The following is an 18,049-nucleotide window of genomic DNA, read 5'->3' as shown; positions in this document are numbered from 1 at the left end:
CTTATACGTACTATAAAATACACAGCCAAGCAAATACCTCAAAAAGCACCCAATAAAGCCCAGAAAAAGTTTTCCCAACCTGCTCAGATGCTGTTTTGGTAAATTAGGAACTGCTTCAGGATTTCCAACTAACGCTCCTTGATCAGCCATCAGGTAGGCCAAATGTCGACGACGATGCGTTTCAATTACTACCTCATTTAAGGACGAGGCAACTCGGAACGACACCTGGAAACAAACAGGAATTAATATTCAAGCTTTTGAATATGCAACATAAAAGAGTATACCATTCTAAAGCTGAGAAACTAATCACGCAAACTAAAGTAAATCCTGCCTGACAGGCATTTAAATAATTGCTCCAAGAATCTGTAAATTCAGCGACAAAAATCTTATCCTTCCAACTAAAGTTCCGAAGTTAATAAATTCCTATTCTTATCTCCCACATAAATGTTATTTGTCTCCTACCCAAAGTATAAAAGATTGATTTTCCGATTTTCTTAAAACATTGAAATATATAAAATATCCTCGCTTCTCTCTCATTTGGTATAGATTATAGGAAGCCAAGGGCTGAGTGGAGACACAGTTCTCGCACATAAAGGAGGTGATGTAGTCAGAATGATGCCCTCTATCCTCCACGTTCCCTAGGTACTCACTTTACAGAAAACAAGAATCTCTAAGTCATAGTGGAACAAGAGAAGAACGATAAATTATTTCCCGTCCCCATCGGGAATCGAATCCGGTCTGCCCAGTTGCTAGATAAAACTCCTCATCACCGCACCACCGTGGGTTTTTGAATAATAAATATAATAACATAAATTTGTAATTTGTCAATATTATGTTTTCAAATAAAGGAGCTATCGGAAAATTTTAATTTTCCGCAGAATTTTTTAGTGACTTTAATGTAACTTGGCTTGTGTAGATATTAGACCTTACATGTATGATTCAGTGAAAATTATTTACGTATGCCACTTACTTTCTTTACATGTGGCGCAAGTTGTCAGTAACGTGCAAAATGAAGAAGATAGAATCTCATAGCGTAATTAAGTTTCTGCACTTGAAGAGTTACAGCGCCCGAGAAATTAATGATGAAATGAAGCTTAAGTATGCTTGTCATTTCTCATCCTATAACACTGTCGGAAGTTCGAAAAGGAATTTCCGAAAGACCACATGTCCCGTATAGATAAGCCAAGACCTGGAAGTCCATCAATCATAGACGACGCCACTACAGTGAGGAAATCGGAGAACTGATCCTAGGAAACCAACAAATAATCATCCACATCATCATGCAGCAAAGTGGACTCAACTCAGTGTGTGGAAAATAATTCATGAAAAATTGCACCTATCTACAGCGTCAGCACGTTGGGTTCCGCGTTTACTGATTTCTCTTCAGAGACAAACACGGCGTGACATGTCGAGTCACTACTTGAAACTTTTGGCGACAGATGATTTTTTTTTTTTTTTTTTTCATTTGAAAACTATGGACGAGTGTTTTATCTATCTATGTGATCTTGAGACAAAAGAGACAAGCAAGGAATGGGAGCACTCCTCCTCACCTCCCCAAAAAAAAGCAAAAGTGCAAATGCCTCATAAGATCATGCTCTCGGTTTTCTGGGGAGTCATCCATACAAACTACCTTCAGAAGGGTGGTACTACCACTGGCCCATACAACTGTTCACTTCTGAGGAATGAACGAGATGCTGGTAAGCAAAAACGTCGCGGTGTGTTCACCAAAGGGATCCATCTCTTTGCGGACAATGCCCCTGTTCACGCATCTGAAGTAGCGTCAGTGGAAGCTGTTAGATATAGCTTTGAAATATTATCGCACCAGCCCTATTCTGATCTGGCACCAAGCGACTGCTGTTCCCAGATGAAGAATCCACTTTGAGGTTGCCATTTTAACAACACAGATGACGTCATAGTGAAGGTGGAACAATGGTTTTCTATACAATCTGCACAGTTCTACAATGACGTCCTTCGATAGGTCAAAAGACGGTGAGAGAAATGTGCAACTCTGCACAGGATCTTTGTAGAGAAATTTTAAGAAAGGAAATAGAACACTGTTATTAGTTCATGATAATAATTAAAACTTTATGATATCTTCTCGTACGCATAATGACAAAGATTCTATTACCATACACATAACCTGAATTAGAGACGGCAATTTATTGTCTACTCAACAGTATTAATCTAATTATTTACAATATTTACAGAGTCCCTTTACGTTCAAGCTAGGGTACATTAAAGAGCAGGAGAACATCGTTTTATTTTTCAAATGATTACGTTTCCTTCCTTCTAACATAGACTGTGCGTATTATTTTCTCAAATTCCAAAAGAATTTTTAGACATATAGTATCTTACCTACTACCTACCTCTAGCAAGTTATCAACATCCTCTATATCACCTGGAATGTCTGATAATGCGTTGAATATCTGAGCAGAATTTTCTAGTTCCTTCAGTTCAGGCTCTGTAAAAGTACCAAAGGGAACTTTAATTTTAATTGCAAATGTCAACAAATGAAGCGCTTGTTAATTATTTGAGTTTTGACAATAAAATTTTTATTGAATATTAATCTTTTAATACCCTTTAAAAATCTTCAAATTTATTGCTTTCTGTTTGACATGGCTCTTCCAGTTTCTAGCTGGCAAGTGTAATGAATTATATTTTATTGCAAGGCTTAAAAACACTAACACAAAATAAGTATTGCACAACGTACGTACAGGAAAAACTTGTAGGAACAAAGTTGGATATATATATATATTAAAAAATGAATTTCCCAAGTAATCAACTCTAGCAACATGTAAGAATGGCTAAGAAATCAAAACGACTGTAGATGATTTGTCAGTGTATATAGCGTGGGCCGTAAGTCGGTTGACACTAGCACTTATTCAGTTTTCAATTGATTGACTAGCATTACCTGACTGACGTAAATAATATGTTATAGTGTGGTTCGTGAATAATATTGTAAAGAAGTGATTTTGTAAAGAATTTAAACTTTTGTGTTTAAGTTAGTTACAACAAATAGAAAGTTATCAAAGCATGAACGAGCTCGTACTTCAAAAGTTACGGTTACATAGCAACAATTACCAATACGTGTTCAGTTATTTATGCAGCGTTCTCCCAACACTGTATCTCCATTTCTACAGCCAATTCATAACTTTAATAGAGGGTTTGAACAGATTGGGTCTGTAGCGGATCCGCCTGACGGTTGAATGATAAATTATCATCCAGCAACATTAGCGATGTAAGGTTTTCCTGTGCTTACAAGACGTAATTTTTGCATCAAATATGATGGGGGACACTTAAAACAATTGATTTAGGTAAACTAACTTAATGTTATGATACAACTTACAATAATTTCACTGTTTCACAGTTGATAAATAATTTGCTTCAAATGCATTTTTGTCAAGTAAATTATGGTACATTTTGGACATTAGAACAAAGAATTGCATACACATAAACCGAAAAGTTATTTACGTAATAAAACAAAAACACTTCAAACAATGAAATGAAATCGTCCAGTTTAACGTCTCACGATTATAACCTTTAGGCTAAGGGAGACGGAAGGGGCGAAAAAAGCAAATGTACGATCACGAGTAGCGGTCGGCCATGTTTGAAGTAGTGCCTGGATATATATAGCGCAAGAGTGTGTGGTCAAGTCGAAGTCTGAGAAGGTGTCCAGAGAAAAGAAATTAAGGCCATACCTCGTGGAAAATCAATGCTAAAATCTCCTGGATGTAACAACTGAAAAGTGAGGTGATGGAAAAATACCTCGAACGGAGGAGTCATAAATAGACACGATTTTGTGGTAAATAAGAATTTGTAATTTCGTTATAAAAATATGCATAAAGCGGGATAAAATCGGTGAATAAAAATTCAATGTAAGAACACTATTTTCGCTGGCAATTACAATTACTTACCTTTTATTTAGTTCGTTTAATAATGATTGGCACTCCCTCCTATAACTGGTGCCAACTAGCAGTTTGAAATGTTTGTTGATGTATGCATTAAGATAGACTATAGTACTATCAAACCAGTTATAGTTTTGTTTCCTTCCATAAGTAACACATTGTAGCAGCAGTTGTTCCAACGTGCTAGGACGCTGGTGGACAGAGAAAAGACAGCATGAAGCAGACACAGATGAGTAACGGTGGACAGTGTGGTTTCTCTGGAGGGAAGGAGTGAATACTTCAGACATCCACAACACATTATTAGCTGTATGTGGGGACACAGCACCAAGTCACAGATCCGTGTTTCGTTGAGTATCCGAATTCAAAGAAGGCAAAGACAGTGCTGCAAAAAACAAAAGTACCGGGCGTCCTGCAACTGCACGCAAACCAAGCAATGCTGCACGAGTGAATGATTTGATAATGGAGCACAGGAGAATCACGTTTGATGAACTAGAGAAAGAAACAGGTCTATCGCGGGGTTCCCTCTACATTATCATTCATGAGGATTTGAAGCTGCACAAGATGTGTGCACAATGGGTGCCTCATGACCTCACCGTTGCACAGAAACAAAAGCGTGTTGAGATTTGCCAGCAGTTGATGCAACAGTACAGTGAAAATCCGACCGAGTTCTTTCAGCGTCTGGTCACCGTCAACGAAAATTGGTTCCTCTACGAGACTCCAGAAAAGAAACGCCAGTCCATGGAATGGAGCCATCTGGAAGCCCTCATCCCAAGAAGGCACGGATTGGACTATTCGTGCGGAAACAAGTGGCGACTTTTCTGGGATCAGGAAGGGATACTGCTGGTGGAATGGCTCCCTCCAATACGTCCATCGACAGTAAGAGCTACTGCAGGTCACTGCATAGACACCGCCGACGCATCCAACAACACCGACAAGGAAAATGGGGCCGTGGCGTTCTTCTCCAACACGACAATGCACGGCCATATGTCAGTCGCCAGACTATTGCCACAGTGCATGAACTAGGGTTTAGTGTACTTCCACATCCTCCATATTTGCCGGACCTAGCTCCTAGCGACTATGCTTTACTCAACACAGTGAAAGAGGGCATAAGAGGTAAAAAGTTCAACACAAATGATGAACTCCACGCATTTGTCCACCAGTGGCAGAGAGATACCCCCAAAGAATGGGTTGCTACACAAATAAGGAAGCTTCCGGAACGGTGGAAACGGTGCATACACATTGCCGGGGAATACCTCTACAATAAACTGTAATCGTTTGTTCAATAAATGGTTCCTGTGAAAACAAATTAATTGTAGTGCCAATCATTTCTGAACGCCCCAAGTATTTCACCTTAATTTCCACTCATGAATCATCATGACATGAATTCATACATGACTATATTACACAATATTTGAGTTCTTAAAAAATAACACTAAGCATCCTCATTGAATAAAAGTATCACTTAAAGAAAGAGAAAATACACAGAGAGAGAACATTAATAGAAAAAACAAATTTAATGTTCACAGTTTACTTATGGAAATAACACGCAAGCATTGTTTCAATGTTTTCTGGTGTTAAATTTGTTCTTTTGTCGGTATGATATTGTACGAAGAGGGATCTCTCTCCACATCAACATTCGAAACTGACATGTACATTACTTAGAGACACTTTCCAGCGATTTCTGAATGCTCATCTAACATACCCCGCAACACTCCTTCCACACTATTTACTTCACCAGTAGATACCACTTGGAGCTCATTTTGTAACTGCATGTAAAATTTCAAAAATTCATGGTGTTCTATTTTCTCAAAAATGGGAATTTTCATCACATTGCTAGTAATTGGCAAATAATGATAATGAATAAATCGTAAAAGCGTGGAAAAATTGTCACTTTTGCGTAAATTTCGTGGAATACCAAGACTTGTTGGAAATTTCGCTAATTCGACAGAATTTCGCGTTTAATAGCGAGCATTATATAGCCTAACAAATAGTGAAAAAATATATATTTTAGATACACAACATTTTCATACAAAACTGATACATTTCGCCTTTTCGTGTGTCACCAAAAAATCGTGTCTCTAGTCATAACAGAAGTAGGAACAGCGTGGGCAAAAAAGGTTGACAAATAAGTAATATATATATATATATAACATTCAATGGCACTTCGGAAGAAAATGCATCAACGCCTTACTGCCTTCCATCTGATACCAGTTCGTCAGTATCTGGATGAACAATTTCCTGGTCGATGAATGGTGGGCAAGTGGAATGGACTGCCAGATTACCTGATTTATCACTACCGGACTGTTACCTGTGGGGTTGCCTAAAGGCAATGATATACTTGTATAACGAAAAGATTAGGGATCAGGAGCATTTGAACCGACGGATGCAGGATGTACGTGCACAAATCACACCTGAGACATTGCTCCGTGTTCATACAGCTTCACGTCTGTAAACATGCATAGCGCAACACGGCTAGCACATTGAACGCATTTTGTAAGAGGTATCTGAGTTTCAAGTTATTACCGTTATGTGAAATCAGATTACACCACTGAGTTTCTCTTAAAATTCCAACCCTGTTTCATATATATTACAAGATCCCCTTCCCATTTAAACTATTTGAGCGAGATACAAAATGGCGTACAGAAAGACGGCGGCTGTTCACCTGATATGTACCATAAAAGTTGCCCTTCGGCTTAATGTGTCCCTACAATTACTAATTCCGGCTATCTACCTCGCTTTCATTTTATATGAGTGGTAAGGGACTTTTGACTCACCTATATAAATATATATGACAACTTGAAATATTTTGCACATATTGTCCTTGACTTTTTCTGACGAAAAATGAAGGAAATTTTGGAAGAGTAGGCCTACTTTATCTTTCATCAGATTATGAGATCAAATTGACTCCTAACTACGGACAAAAATAAAGAATACTCCGAAGAATGTATCTACTTATCTTAGGGAACATACAACATAACGGATATTCAAGGTGTTACAAAAATTTGTCACAATATTTTTGCAAACAGATTCCTCGCACCAAAGTAATACAAAAAGTAAATATGAAGCTGTGCTCTAAAGTGGATAGTTTCGAAGTCATAGGGTGCTGAAATCGTGAAACAAGTTAACTTCAACAAGTTCAAAGCTCCACTATGAGACCTATCGTAGTCGGGTCAAGACATCACTGAGGAACTGATATATGAACTATCCAAATATTCATGTTTAAGAATGCTCCAGTATTTGCACATCAATTTTTACAGAGGTGTAAGTGGAGAGTGATCAAGTACTCTAAAACAGCATTTCTAAAAGTGATTGTGCAAGTACCGGAGGTTCTGAAAGATGGATATTTGGATAGTTCCTGTGATGTCTTGACCCTACTACGATCGGTCCTATAGTAGTGGAACTATGGACCTTAAAATTCATTTTTTCACGTTTTCAGCACCCTATAACTCCGAAACTATGCACTTCCGATCACAGGTTTATATGAACATTTTTCTTATTTTGAAGTGAGGAGTCTATTCCCAAAATATTGACAAATTTTTGTAACACCCTGTATATGCGTCAAAAGATATCAAAAGGTTAAAGAGAATTATTTTATCAACTTTAAAATTCACTCTCTCGTTAACATCACTTTTATCTCCTTACATCAACTACTTTCAAAAAAGCAGTTAGCAAATCAATGTATCTTTACACTATTCTACTATTTTACTACCAATTTCTTCCTATAAAAACGTACCTTTGATTTTTAACATTCCCAACGTCACCTGGAACAGAACCATAGAACCATCAAAGAAAAACAAATCCCATATCCGCAACAAAATCTTCATATGAACAACAGATGCAAATAATGTAAGAAACCAATGAAGCGTAATTAAGGATAATTCTATATCATGTTCCTTAAGTACCAAATCAACGTCAGGGAGGTAGTTGCAAATTAAAGTCCGAAGAACTCTTTGATCTGCCTGAATGCCTGCAACATTAAGAATATTATACACACGATCAGACAGGTAGTCTATTTCATTATTTTGAACAAATTCAGTAATACATATTGGGATATAAAGGAAACTGCCTCGAAAGAAAATAACTATAACATTGTAAACGCATGAAGTAACTGCTCGTAGCAAGCTCGTAGGAATGAAACAGTACAGTTAAAAATTGGTATTTTTCTTTAAACTTTTCATAATTTTTACTTATTTATTTTTTACATTAAAATTATTTGAAACGAAGCATCAATCCTGTCTTACGTTGTACTTGACTGTAAATTCACCTTACATGCATAAAAGACTATATATATATATAATTGATTTCTGTAATATATTCCTCTTTCCGTATTACCAACTTGGATTTCTCACTACGTGCATCCAGACCGGGAATCACAGCAGAGTTTCCTGCACCAAAGGTGAGAAAACTAATCTTTCAGCTAGACGAAAGATAAATATCTACACTAAAATATTTGAATAAAATAAAAAAATATATGAGATAAAAACCTTAACTGTGAGTTAACAGTTCTACTGAACTGAAGAACTAGTTTTTTTTTTTTTTTTTTTTTTTTCTTGGGTTTACAACAAGGTTGTTTTGCTTGAAACAAAATGTTTAAAACAAATGATTAAAACTTCTTTAAAACAATTGATTTTGTTTAAAACAAATTTTGTGTACGTTTTAAACATTTTATTTTAAACACGTGTATTTTTTAAGACTTGTTTTAAACACACGTTTATTTTTATTTCATTTTATTTTTGTAAAAAAATCTGACAGAGAAAGAAAATTGTCAAAAGTGCTCCCCATCCAGAAAACTATTTTCTTCCCATGTAAATGTTTTGATTTGTCGTGGCTACAGCAGGTCAACGTGGTGCTCTACAATTTATTTTGTCTCTTTTTCCCCTTATTTTTAACGTATATTGTATTGTTTAAATGCTTCTCAGTTAACCTGCGAGAAAGTGTCGTAGTCGAAGATTGGACTACTTGTAGAACTGATATTAAAAAATAAATAAAATAATTATAATGGAAACAAATTTTTGTTGTATTCAAAAAACAAAACAAAAGGTTATTTACTAAACTGCTGTTATGAAATTAAAATATCGCACGCATTCGTTGATACAGTACCTGTTGGTTCTCAGTCTCCGTACAACCTGGAATCGTTTAACATGAGTTAAACGGGAAGAAAAAAGGACATCATTTGGAGCAAATTTATTAAAGTAACTCAAACTCCATCAAATAAGAAAACGACCATACGAGCTCGTTGCAAGACATGTAAGAAAGAAATAGTTGGTTTAGTTCAAAGAGTGAAGATTCATTATGAACCAGCTGAGAATGTTCTATGAGCACTGCCAGAACGAACTTAAAAAGAATGGAGAGATGGAGCGGGAAGGAAAACTGTCATTGTTTCTAGATGTAAATCTTTTTATCCGCACCTTCTTCTCTTTCTTGCAAAAATTAACAAAATATTATCTCTCTATGACTTACAGTTCTCGAGATATGGCTGCTAAACTATCTAGAAATTTGAACTTTTTTGGCCAATATTTGGGGAACGGTGGCCAGTAGACAGTTAATCAGTGGGCACTAGTTACTATTTGGTATTAAAATGTTCACCATCCTCTTAGGTATTGAACAACACGAATATGATCTCTCTACAACTAGGGTTCCCAAGCTATGACTCGTTAAATATCTAGAAATTGGCCATTTTTTGGCCAATATCACAGGAACGGTAAGTCATAGAGAGACGATATTAGTGTTAATCAATACCTAAAAGGAAGGTAAACAATTTGGTACCTATATTAATTAGTGGCCACTGGCCAAACCAGTGGCCAGTTGGACAGTGGCCACCGATTACTATTTGATACCAAAAAATTTACCATCCTCTTAAGTATTGATCAACATCAATATCATCTCTCTACAGCTTATGGTTTCCGAGCTATGGCTTCTTAAATATCTAGAAATTGGCCATTTTTGGCCAATATCATGGGAACGGTAAGTCATAGAGAGATGATATTGGCGTTAGTCAATACCTAAGAGGATGGTACGCATTTTGGTACCGATATTAATTGGTGGCCACTATACAACTGGCTATTGGCCAAACCAGTGGCCATCGGTTACTATTTGCTACCAAAATGTTCACCATCCTCTTACGTAATGAACAACACCAATATGATCTTTCTATGACCTATGGTTTCCGAGATATGGTTCCTTAAATCTCTGGAAGTCGGCCACTTTTTGGCCAATATCTCGGGAACGGTAAGAGTGACGCGAAAAATTTAATCACTTTCTCTGATAGTTTTTGAAGCTCTCACGGTCCACGGAATCAAATGCACGGTTCAAAATTGAAAAAATCGGAAATAACAGACAGACACACAGATATAGAGAATTCAGTAACGAACTTTTTAAGTTCGTTGAAAATGCAATGCTTGAAAAACTGGAAACCCAAAGAAATGGTAAAAGTGTTGATTCGAAAATTGCTTCCGATAATTCTAACATCAGTGATGTGGTTGGGATGCAACTGGAAACCTCAGGCAAGAATTAATTTTGTATCAACAATATCTCTTTCATTATATTATGAAAATTTTATTTCGCCCCTCTTCCCCACTTGTAACTACCCAAATAAATAAATAAAAATGTAATTATGTATCCGACTTGTGTATTGTATGACGTTCACCTTTCCTGGATTGAAGTGTGCCCAAATGCATTGCAAGTTTAATCAGTCACAAGTCTATTTGGGCCCCCACAGACGTGCGTCTGGAAACCCACAAAACATTCGTGCACTCCACTATCATGTGCGAACGCTGAACTTAAAAGGGGTAATGTGTGAAAATTTTGAATAATTTCGCGCAACGACAAAAAAAAAAAAAAAAAAAAAAAAAAAAAAAGGCTGTTATGTCTATTTTTGGGTTCCCCTCAAACGTTATCTGTACCATTGTACTTTCTGTTAACCTTTTCCTCTGTAATTATTACAAATCCTTGTTTACTGAATCTACCCTTGTACCACTTCTGTTCAAACGTATCTAGATTTCCCTAAATTACTGGATTTTCTCTGTATTTGTTTGAAATTAAAAAAAAAAAAAAAAAAAAGATTTTGAATGTGTCGTATTTTAATTGGTATTTTAGGAAAATATAAAAATAAAAATTAATGTGTACAGTTATGCTACATTCCTTTGGTTATTATATACTGCATGTTCACCTTCTCTCTTGGCATTTCACTTAATGTATTAAATCTGACGAAGTATTTAACCGTAAAAATCAAAGCATTCATCACCACAAATATTTACTTAAAATTTTACAAATCAACTTTGCCACTACATCGTCACCGCTACTTATTTTCATTGCGAATTATTATGCATTAACAACAAACTTTCAGTATATATCTGCAATGCAGGGAATTAGACATCATGCTCCTTCATTTTTGTGCGCTGCATTACTTCTTTTACACAAATTATATTCTTACCCTAACTTAACCTAAACTTAACCTACACACAAGTACATACATAAAAAAAAAATCACATTATATGTATCAGCATATATTAGCTGATGAGGACGTCTCGGAAAAAGTCAACGGGCACATTTACTCTGGCTAGGTCCTATTACTTTCTCTAATTTAGCTTTTAAAATTCTTTTTAAGGTGAACAGCAAAACTTTGATTTTTAAAAAAATGAATGAATATCAGAGATGGGATGTAAGCCCCGTACCATCAGTAAACTGGTGCAACTGTATACACAACTACATATCTTTCCATTTCCTTTGATAATGTATAAGAACAATAATAATGAAAGAAAATGGACTATAGCGTTTCAGAACAAGTTACTACCGAATTCTCATTTTAATTTACAGTATGTATGATTACGGTACTACATTTGGTACGTATTTCTTTTTTTTTTTTTTTTTTTTTTTTTTTTTTAAATCTAATGTTATGCAAGCCTAAAGTGTGGTATAGGAATTTTCTATGTCGGTTTATTTACCCTCTACATCGGATATTGAGAAGAAAGATACTACTAAAATCGTACACGATACGTAATTTTGGATACCCCCTTCCTTTTCCAAAGGGAAGCCGTTTGTTTACATGTGCGTGCCCGGAAAAGCAGCTTTATAGGGAACAAAGAAATTACTCAGACATATTGCAATTGGATACCATCGCTAACATTTTCTCTACTTAATCGTAACTGTCACCCAAATTGTAATGTGCAAGGTAATCACTTTTGATCACTAACCTGACTCGTGCATCTTCAAAACATTCAACATACTCACAGTACTATCTACAGATTATAGAGGGGGATTTCGAGACTAATCACACCAAAAGAAAGGTCTGGGTTCAATTCTTCCCGCTTGATATCGAACCTGGACAACAGGACGACACGGCCTCACAGAGTTTCAGCAAGTGTACATAAAGTCAAGGTATCAACTTCCACCATATTTCTGATATGATTACTTATTTTGCCGGTCCGCAAAGGTTCTCGGCTCTCAAAAAATTGCACTGTTGGGATCCAGCTACAACACCAAACAAAATTTTAATACTTCATGTTGTACATAGCGTTGAGGCACACTATTCCAATTTTGCCCCTTTTTCGTTCCGTCACTCGGCTTTTTATGCTTTTTTGTAACTAATTTCAACGTTCACCATTTTGGCTCATTTTCTAAACTAGTCTTTCCACTTAAATAATCCGAAAACTTTCTTATTTTGCCGAAAAAGATTCACAATGATAAAACCACGTCATCCACTATGAATGTTGTTTTACAAGACATCTTGCTCACAAAGACGATTACGGGGACTGGCTGATAAATCTCGACAACAATAAGATGAGCAAATCATGATTTAAGATGAAAAGTACCGACCAATTAACTCTTGACACCTGATAACTCTTCTTTTACGTCAGATGATGCATGAAGAAGAAAGCAATGTTCGATCTAAAGGAATGTCTGAAAATTAATGTTAAAGATGGCCGAAAATATAGAATTTTAGAAATTACTAAAATTTACGAAGAAAATTATAAAATTCTTATAGATGACTTCTAACTGCGAAAATTCGATAAGAAAATGTTCTGAAGACATTAAAAGTATTGAAATGCGAATTTCTTATCACGAGAAAATCATAAAACACAGGAAAATATGACACAAAATTAATATACTACAACTCACGACTTAACCTAACCTAACCAAGATACGCCATTTATTTTATTGACACTAAATACGACCAAGTCAAAAAATTACACCAGAAAATACACTTCTACCTACAGTCCTAATTTTTATATTATGTAGGGTGATCCAAATTTTACCGCAACATGATACCTGACATGTTGGGAGGTATCACACCTCAGTTCTAAATTTTCTTAACAGCTTTACATCTTGGTATAGCTTGTATGAAGGGACCAGGCGAGAAAGCGCAAGATATGGCAGTCGCCCGCGTAACTAACCATTAAAGCGTGATACTTATTGTAACACCAGTGCCGAACGTCAGTGTCTGGGACAATTTAATCTCAATTTGTTCGTCTATCTGTACGCATGCACCACGCTACAGGGTGCAATTTTCGGTCTTTTAAGTAAATTTTGAGGGTAGAGGCACGAGACGTCGGAATTCGCTGTATAGATTTGGACTGCGATCGGACGTAAAATTTCAACATCAGTGGTTCGGGTCACATTTTAAACAAAAAGCCCTGCCTCATATAGCCTTGCTACTGATGCAAGATTGTAGTCAATCAAACTAAACAAACTAATTTTATGCGTTTCGAACGAACTTGAGTTGCAGGATAAATTTGGCTTCAACTCATTTTAATATTTTTAAATATGGGGCGCTCTGAGCATGAGGGATCCAAGTCCATTTTCAGAAAAGTTTCACTTTGCTCAGCAAACGTAGTATCTTCGTAGCCAAGGGTACGAAATAAATTAAACAAAAACCACGTGAAAGGGTGTGGACTAGTTTTATAGGACAACCGCCAGACAAAGGGCGTTGACGGAATGGGGGAGGAGGGCTAATTTTTCCCTCCTTGCTCATATAAGATATTAACATTATATTGTGTACGCTGCAGCGTGGGAATGATTACAAGTCAAGCTCCGAATACCACAGTCAACGATGCATAATTACGTTAAATAAATACAGGGTGTGCCCAAAAGAACACACCGACGGAAAACGTCATATTATCACAACCACAAACTCGAGAGGAAAGAAAGAAAAACTACGTGACAAGATGCAATCTAGAATTTTATATAATTGCCCCTAGAGAAGGGCGTTAGCTTAGAAATCATTCGCCACTTATCCTGAATTACAGATTTTGGGGGCAGTAATGCAGATTCAGAAACCTTTTGCTGAGCAAAGCCAACTTAAAAAATTTGAAGTCCTTATACCGAATAAATTCGGAGTTTGATAAGTTAACTATTTCCATTGGCCGTAAGGAGTTATAGGTCTATATTGCTCTCTTGTATATTTTTTGGCCCAAGGATTCCAAAGGTGGCTCTACTTTCGAGTTTCGGGCCTGCTTAAAATTCTGGAAATTAGGCCTAAGCAACTTTTCAGTTTTAATCATCTGTATGTTTATGTCCTTCGTATTCATTCGGTGTAAGGACGTCAAACTTGTTCTATTGGGCTTTGCTTATCAAAAGATTTCTAAAACTGCCTTACTGCCCCAAAATATGAAATGCAGAGAGGGCATGGGGACGGTTGCCCTCCTGTCCCACTGACGCCGATGTCTAGCGGCTGTCATATGAAACAAATCCGCGCCCTTTCGCATAGTTTTAGTTACATTTGTTTTAGACTCTTGGCTGCGAAGATATTACGTTTTGAAATAGAATTAATTTGCCGAGCAAAAGTGAACTTTATTGAAAGTGGATTTGGGTGCATTGTGCTCTGAATGCCCAAAACATTACCTTTCTTCAATAAGTTATTGACTTATAAAACTACGAATTGCGTAGGCTTGCAGAAAATATTCTGAAGTTAGCACATGAAGTGTGCTTCAAACATTACTTTTCGAAAATTTATTATTTTAAAATAATTTTATTATCATCAGCGTTCTGAAATAGTAATTAAATTTTGCACAAAAATACTCACTCGTCTCCACGAAACGCGATCTTAGCCCCCAAAAGCCATAACTAGAAAACTTTTAAAGCAGTAACTCCGAAATGACTTGTTTTAGGGCTAAAACACCCGCACAAGCGTATTTCTGATAAAATTCTAGCCTTAAAACCTGTAACATGACTTCCTTTGCATTTAAAATTTCGAATACTAATCAAAGACGCCCGCCATGATGCTTGATAGCACCATCTGATGTGTCAGATCACTTCCAAGTTGCATCATTCTCTCTCATCCCGTTCTCAACACACAAGGATGGTAAAGACTTTTGTTTTGCCATGTATATTGATAGATTGTGTGAAATCTCTATAGTGGGTAGATTTTAAAATCTACCTAAAAAGTTTATTACAACCATGAAAGTACTTACGAGAGTCACTGGCAAGAGGGTGTAATAAAAGGAGGTCGTGATATGAAATAAGTTGTGAATTACTAATCTATACTGAAATATTCTGTACCCAACATAGTGTAGTCTTAACGAGAATAAAATAAATGAAAAGATCGGTTGCAAGAGCAAAAAAGTCTTAATAAATATGTTATTACACGATTTTGAAATATGTTTAAAATCATGTTTTAAACTGTTCAAAATGTTTAAAAGTTTTTTTTTTTTTTTCATGTGTGTTTTAAAACATTTTGAATACCTTCTTCATGTTTTAAACACATGTTTTGTTCTTTTTTTTTTTAAAAAAAAACTATTTTTTCCAACCCTGGTTTAAAAGTATAATTAAAAAGTAAATGAGTATATTTTTCAGAGAAATATAATCACAAAAACTGAAATATGGTTTAATAAATATCCGGAATACGTTTTTGTAGAAAATTAATTATTAGCAACAAAGTAAGTTCAATTCACCTACGCTAGTGCTTCACAAGGGCACTAATTACACATATATACACGAAAAAAATCTTTCATTTTGGAACCTCAATCCACTTTAAATGGACCAAAGGATGGAAATCCGAACAAAACTTTCTTCAGTAACAATATAATGAAGTAATGCCCCTCTATCAGCTCTATAACCGGATCAAAACCTCCCTGCACACATCAACGTGTTTCTCTCTCATTTTCGGTGTCAAATGTATCGAAATCCAATTCGCACACTTGCTGAAACTCAGTACGTCATAAAGAATATGGTGAGCTGATCCTGCACTTACCTCCATCTGTGAAGCAATTTCACATACAATAATAAGCAGTTTTCACGTATCACGTCTTCCACCTAAGGAATGTTGCTTTCTGCGACCAGTTACAAAAAAGCACACGGAAAATCTTCAACACTGGTTGTCTCCGAACTTCTGTTCACTCCTGGGCTTGTATTCAACTCATACACGTGGCCCCGCGTAGCGTAGTCACAAACGCTCTCGCCTTTGGTACGAGCGGTCCCGGGTTTGATTTCCGGTTGGGGCACTCGGTCGAAAAAGTGCAACAGCTTTTTCAGGCCAGCCATCTTGAATGAGGTTTTCCTAATTCACACCAGGCAAATGCCGGGGTGGTACCTAACTTATAGGTCCCAGGCCACTTCTTTCCTTCTCCAATCCTTTCTTCCTTCCCTTTCCTCGGATAGTGTGCACGCCGAGGGACGTCATCCCTCAAACAGGTTAAATGGCCATAAGATGTTGAGAGCCCAAAAATCTAAATCCTAATCAACTCATACAATTGTTACCATATTGAGCTCTTATGCACAATTTCTACTGGTTTCACGCCTCCATTCAACAGAAATCTAACGACATTTCGCTGTTTCACCTTGGGACAATCCTGTAACGGTGCTGCTGGCGTCTTAAGAAGATAATCTGTTTTCCAGTTTTTATAGTTCTCATAACTGTGTGAACTGACTATTAATGAACAGGTTAGTTCCACTTCCTCCATTTCTGGTGTCAATTGTGGCCATTGTTCGCAACTTCTCGACCAAAGAATACTAATTCGCACTCTACAATCTATTACACTGCATGTACTCGTACTTATTATGTGATAAAATAGAAAATAAGGTACGAGCCACCGCACTAAATTTTCTCGTTTTAAGTCCTTAAATTAACTCAATTAACTCATTTATGCTGCAGTTATTAGTGAATAATTTTCTTGTGAAACACAAACAAAATATTAAGACGTTTTAGAAAACTAGTACCAAAAGTAAACTAAACTTTGTGGATTTTTTCATAAGTAACGACTCATGCCATATATATATTGGTTATTAATGAAATATTTGTTTATTAAATATCAATACAATTGCATGAGAAATATTCCGCGGTACTTCATGGATATTTTCATGGAAGAATTTACGCAACATTATAGTATTCTTAATGAAAAGGCCTGAAGCTTTCTTGAGAAATTCGTCTGAAAATAAACTCAGCCCCAAGACTAAAATAAAAATTATATGAGATAAAACTACGCCCCTGTAGATTTTTCAGGACAAATAATTTATGGTGTATTGTTAGATTATTAATGAAATATTTATTTATGAGTCAATTTTGAGAAGATCGTCCGAAGAAACTAAACCCAAAGAATAAACTAGATTTTTTTTTAAAGACAAATTAGTTATGCCATATTGTTAGGTTATTAATGAAATATGGACAACATCGCCTACTAAACATCGAACCGAAAAACTCACCCTAAGAATAAACTACACTTCGCAGGTTTGTTTTCAGATAAATAATTTTTGTTATACTGTATTATTAGGTGATTAATGAAATATTTATATGTGAAATAAGAACAAAATTGTCTGAGTCATATTTGAGAAAATCGTCCGAAAAGAACTCATCTCAAAGAATATACTATCCCTCATAGACATTTCCCAGAAAAGTGATTTATACCACAGTACAGAGTTACTAATGAAATAAAAACAAAATCGTTAGAGCCGTTTTCGAGAAAACTGAATTTTTTTTATTTTCACCCTTCATAAAACTATTAATTTTGAGGGTAGGAAAAAATTCGAAAACTCCCCTAGAGAATCTGCGGAAACGTTAAACGATATGGTCTCTAGGCAACTAAACATGTTTACATGAGATGAACGAACGGACAGACATGTGTTCAAAAATAACTTTTTCGGTATTAAAGGTACGAAACATACGTCTCATGAAATCTCGAATTGGATTTTTTTTTTCACGATTACCATGTTTT

The 18,049-nt window shown here is 36.0% G+C and overlaps 1 protein-coding gene across 11 annotated transcripts in view; it reads right to left on the bottom strand.

Moving 5' to 3' along the window:
* LOC145689601 (small G protein signaling modulator 3 homolog) overlaps window positions 1-18,049 on the bottom strand; it is an 83,265-nt gene that overhangs the window by 38,399 nt on the left and 26,817 nt on the right. For all 11 annotated transcript variants that reach the window (XM_081763805.1, XM_081763795.1, XM_081763790.1 and 8 more), the window contains exons 8-10: window positions 7,639-7,872; window positions 2,367-2,461; window positions 80-225 (exon numbers count right to left, since the gene is read on the bottom strand). In XM_081763805.1, the coding sequence (XP_081619931.1) occupies window positions 80-225; window positions 2,367-2,461; window positions 7,639-7,872 (475 nt within the window). The remainder of the gene's footprint in view (window positions 1-79; window positions 226-2,366; window positions 2,462-7,638; window positions 7,873-18,049) is intronic.

This window comes from Thermobia domestica, chromosome 1 (assembly GCF_964235325.1).
Source record: "Thermobia domestica chromosome 1, izTheDome1.hap1.1, whole genome shotgun sequence".
NCBI lineage: Eukaryota > Metazoa > Arthropoda > Insecta > Zygentoma > Lepismatidae > Thermobia > Thermobia domestica.
The sequence above is the reverse complement of the archived record's forward strand: the minus strand, read 5'-3'. Positions and strand labels throughout refer to the sequence as shown.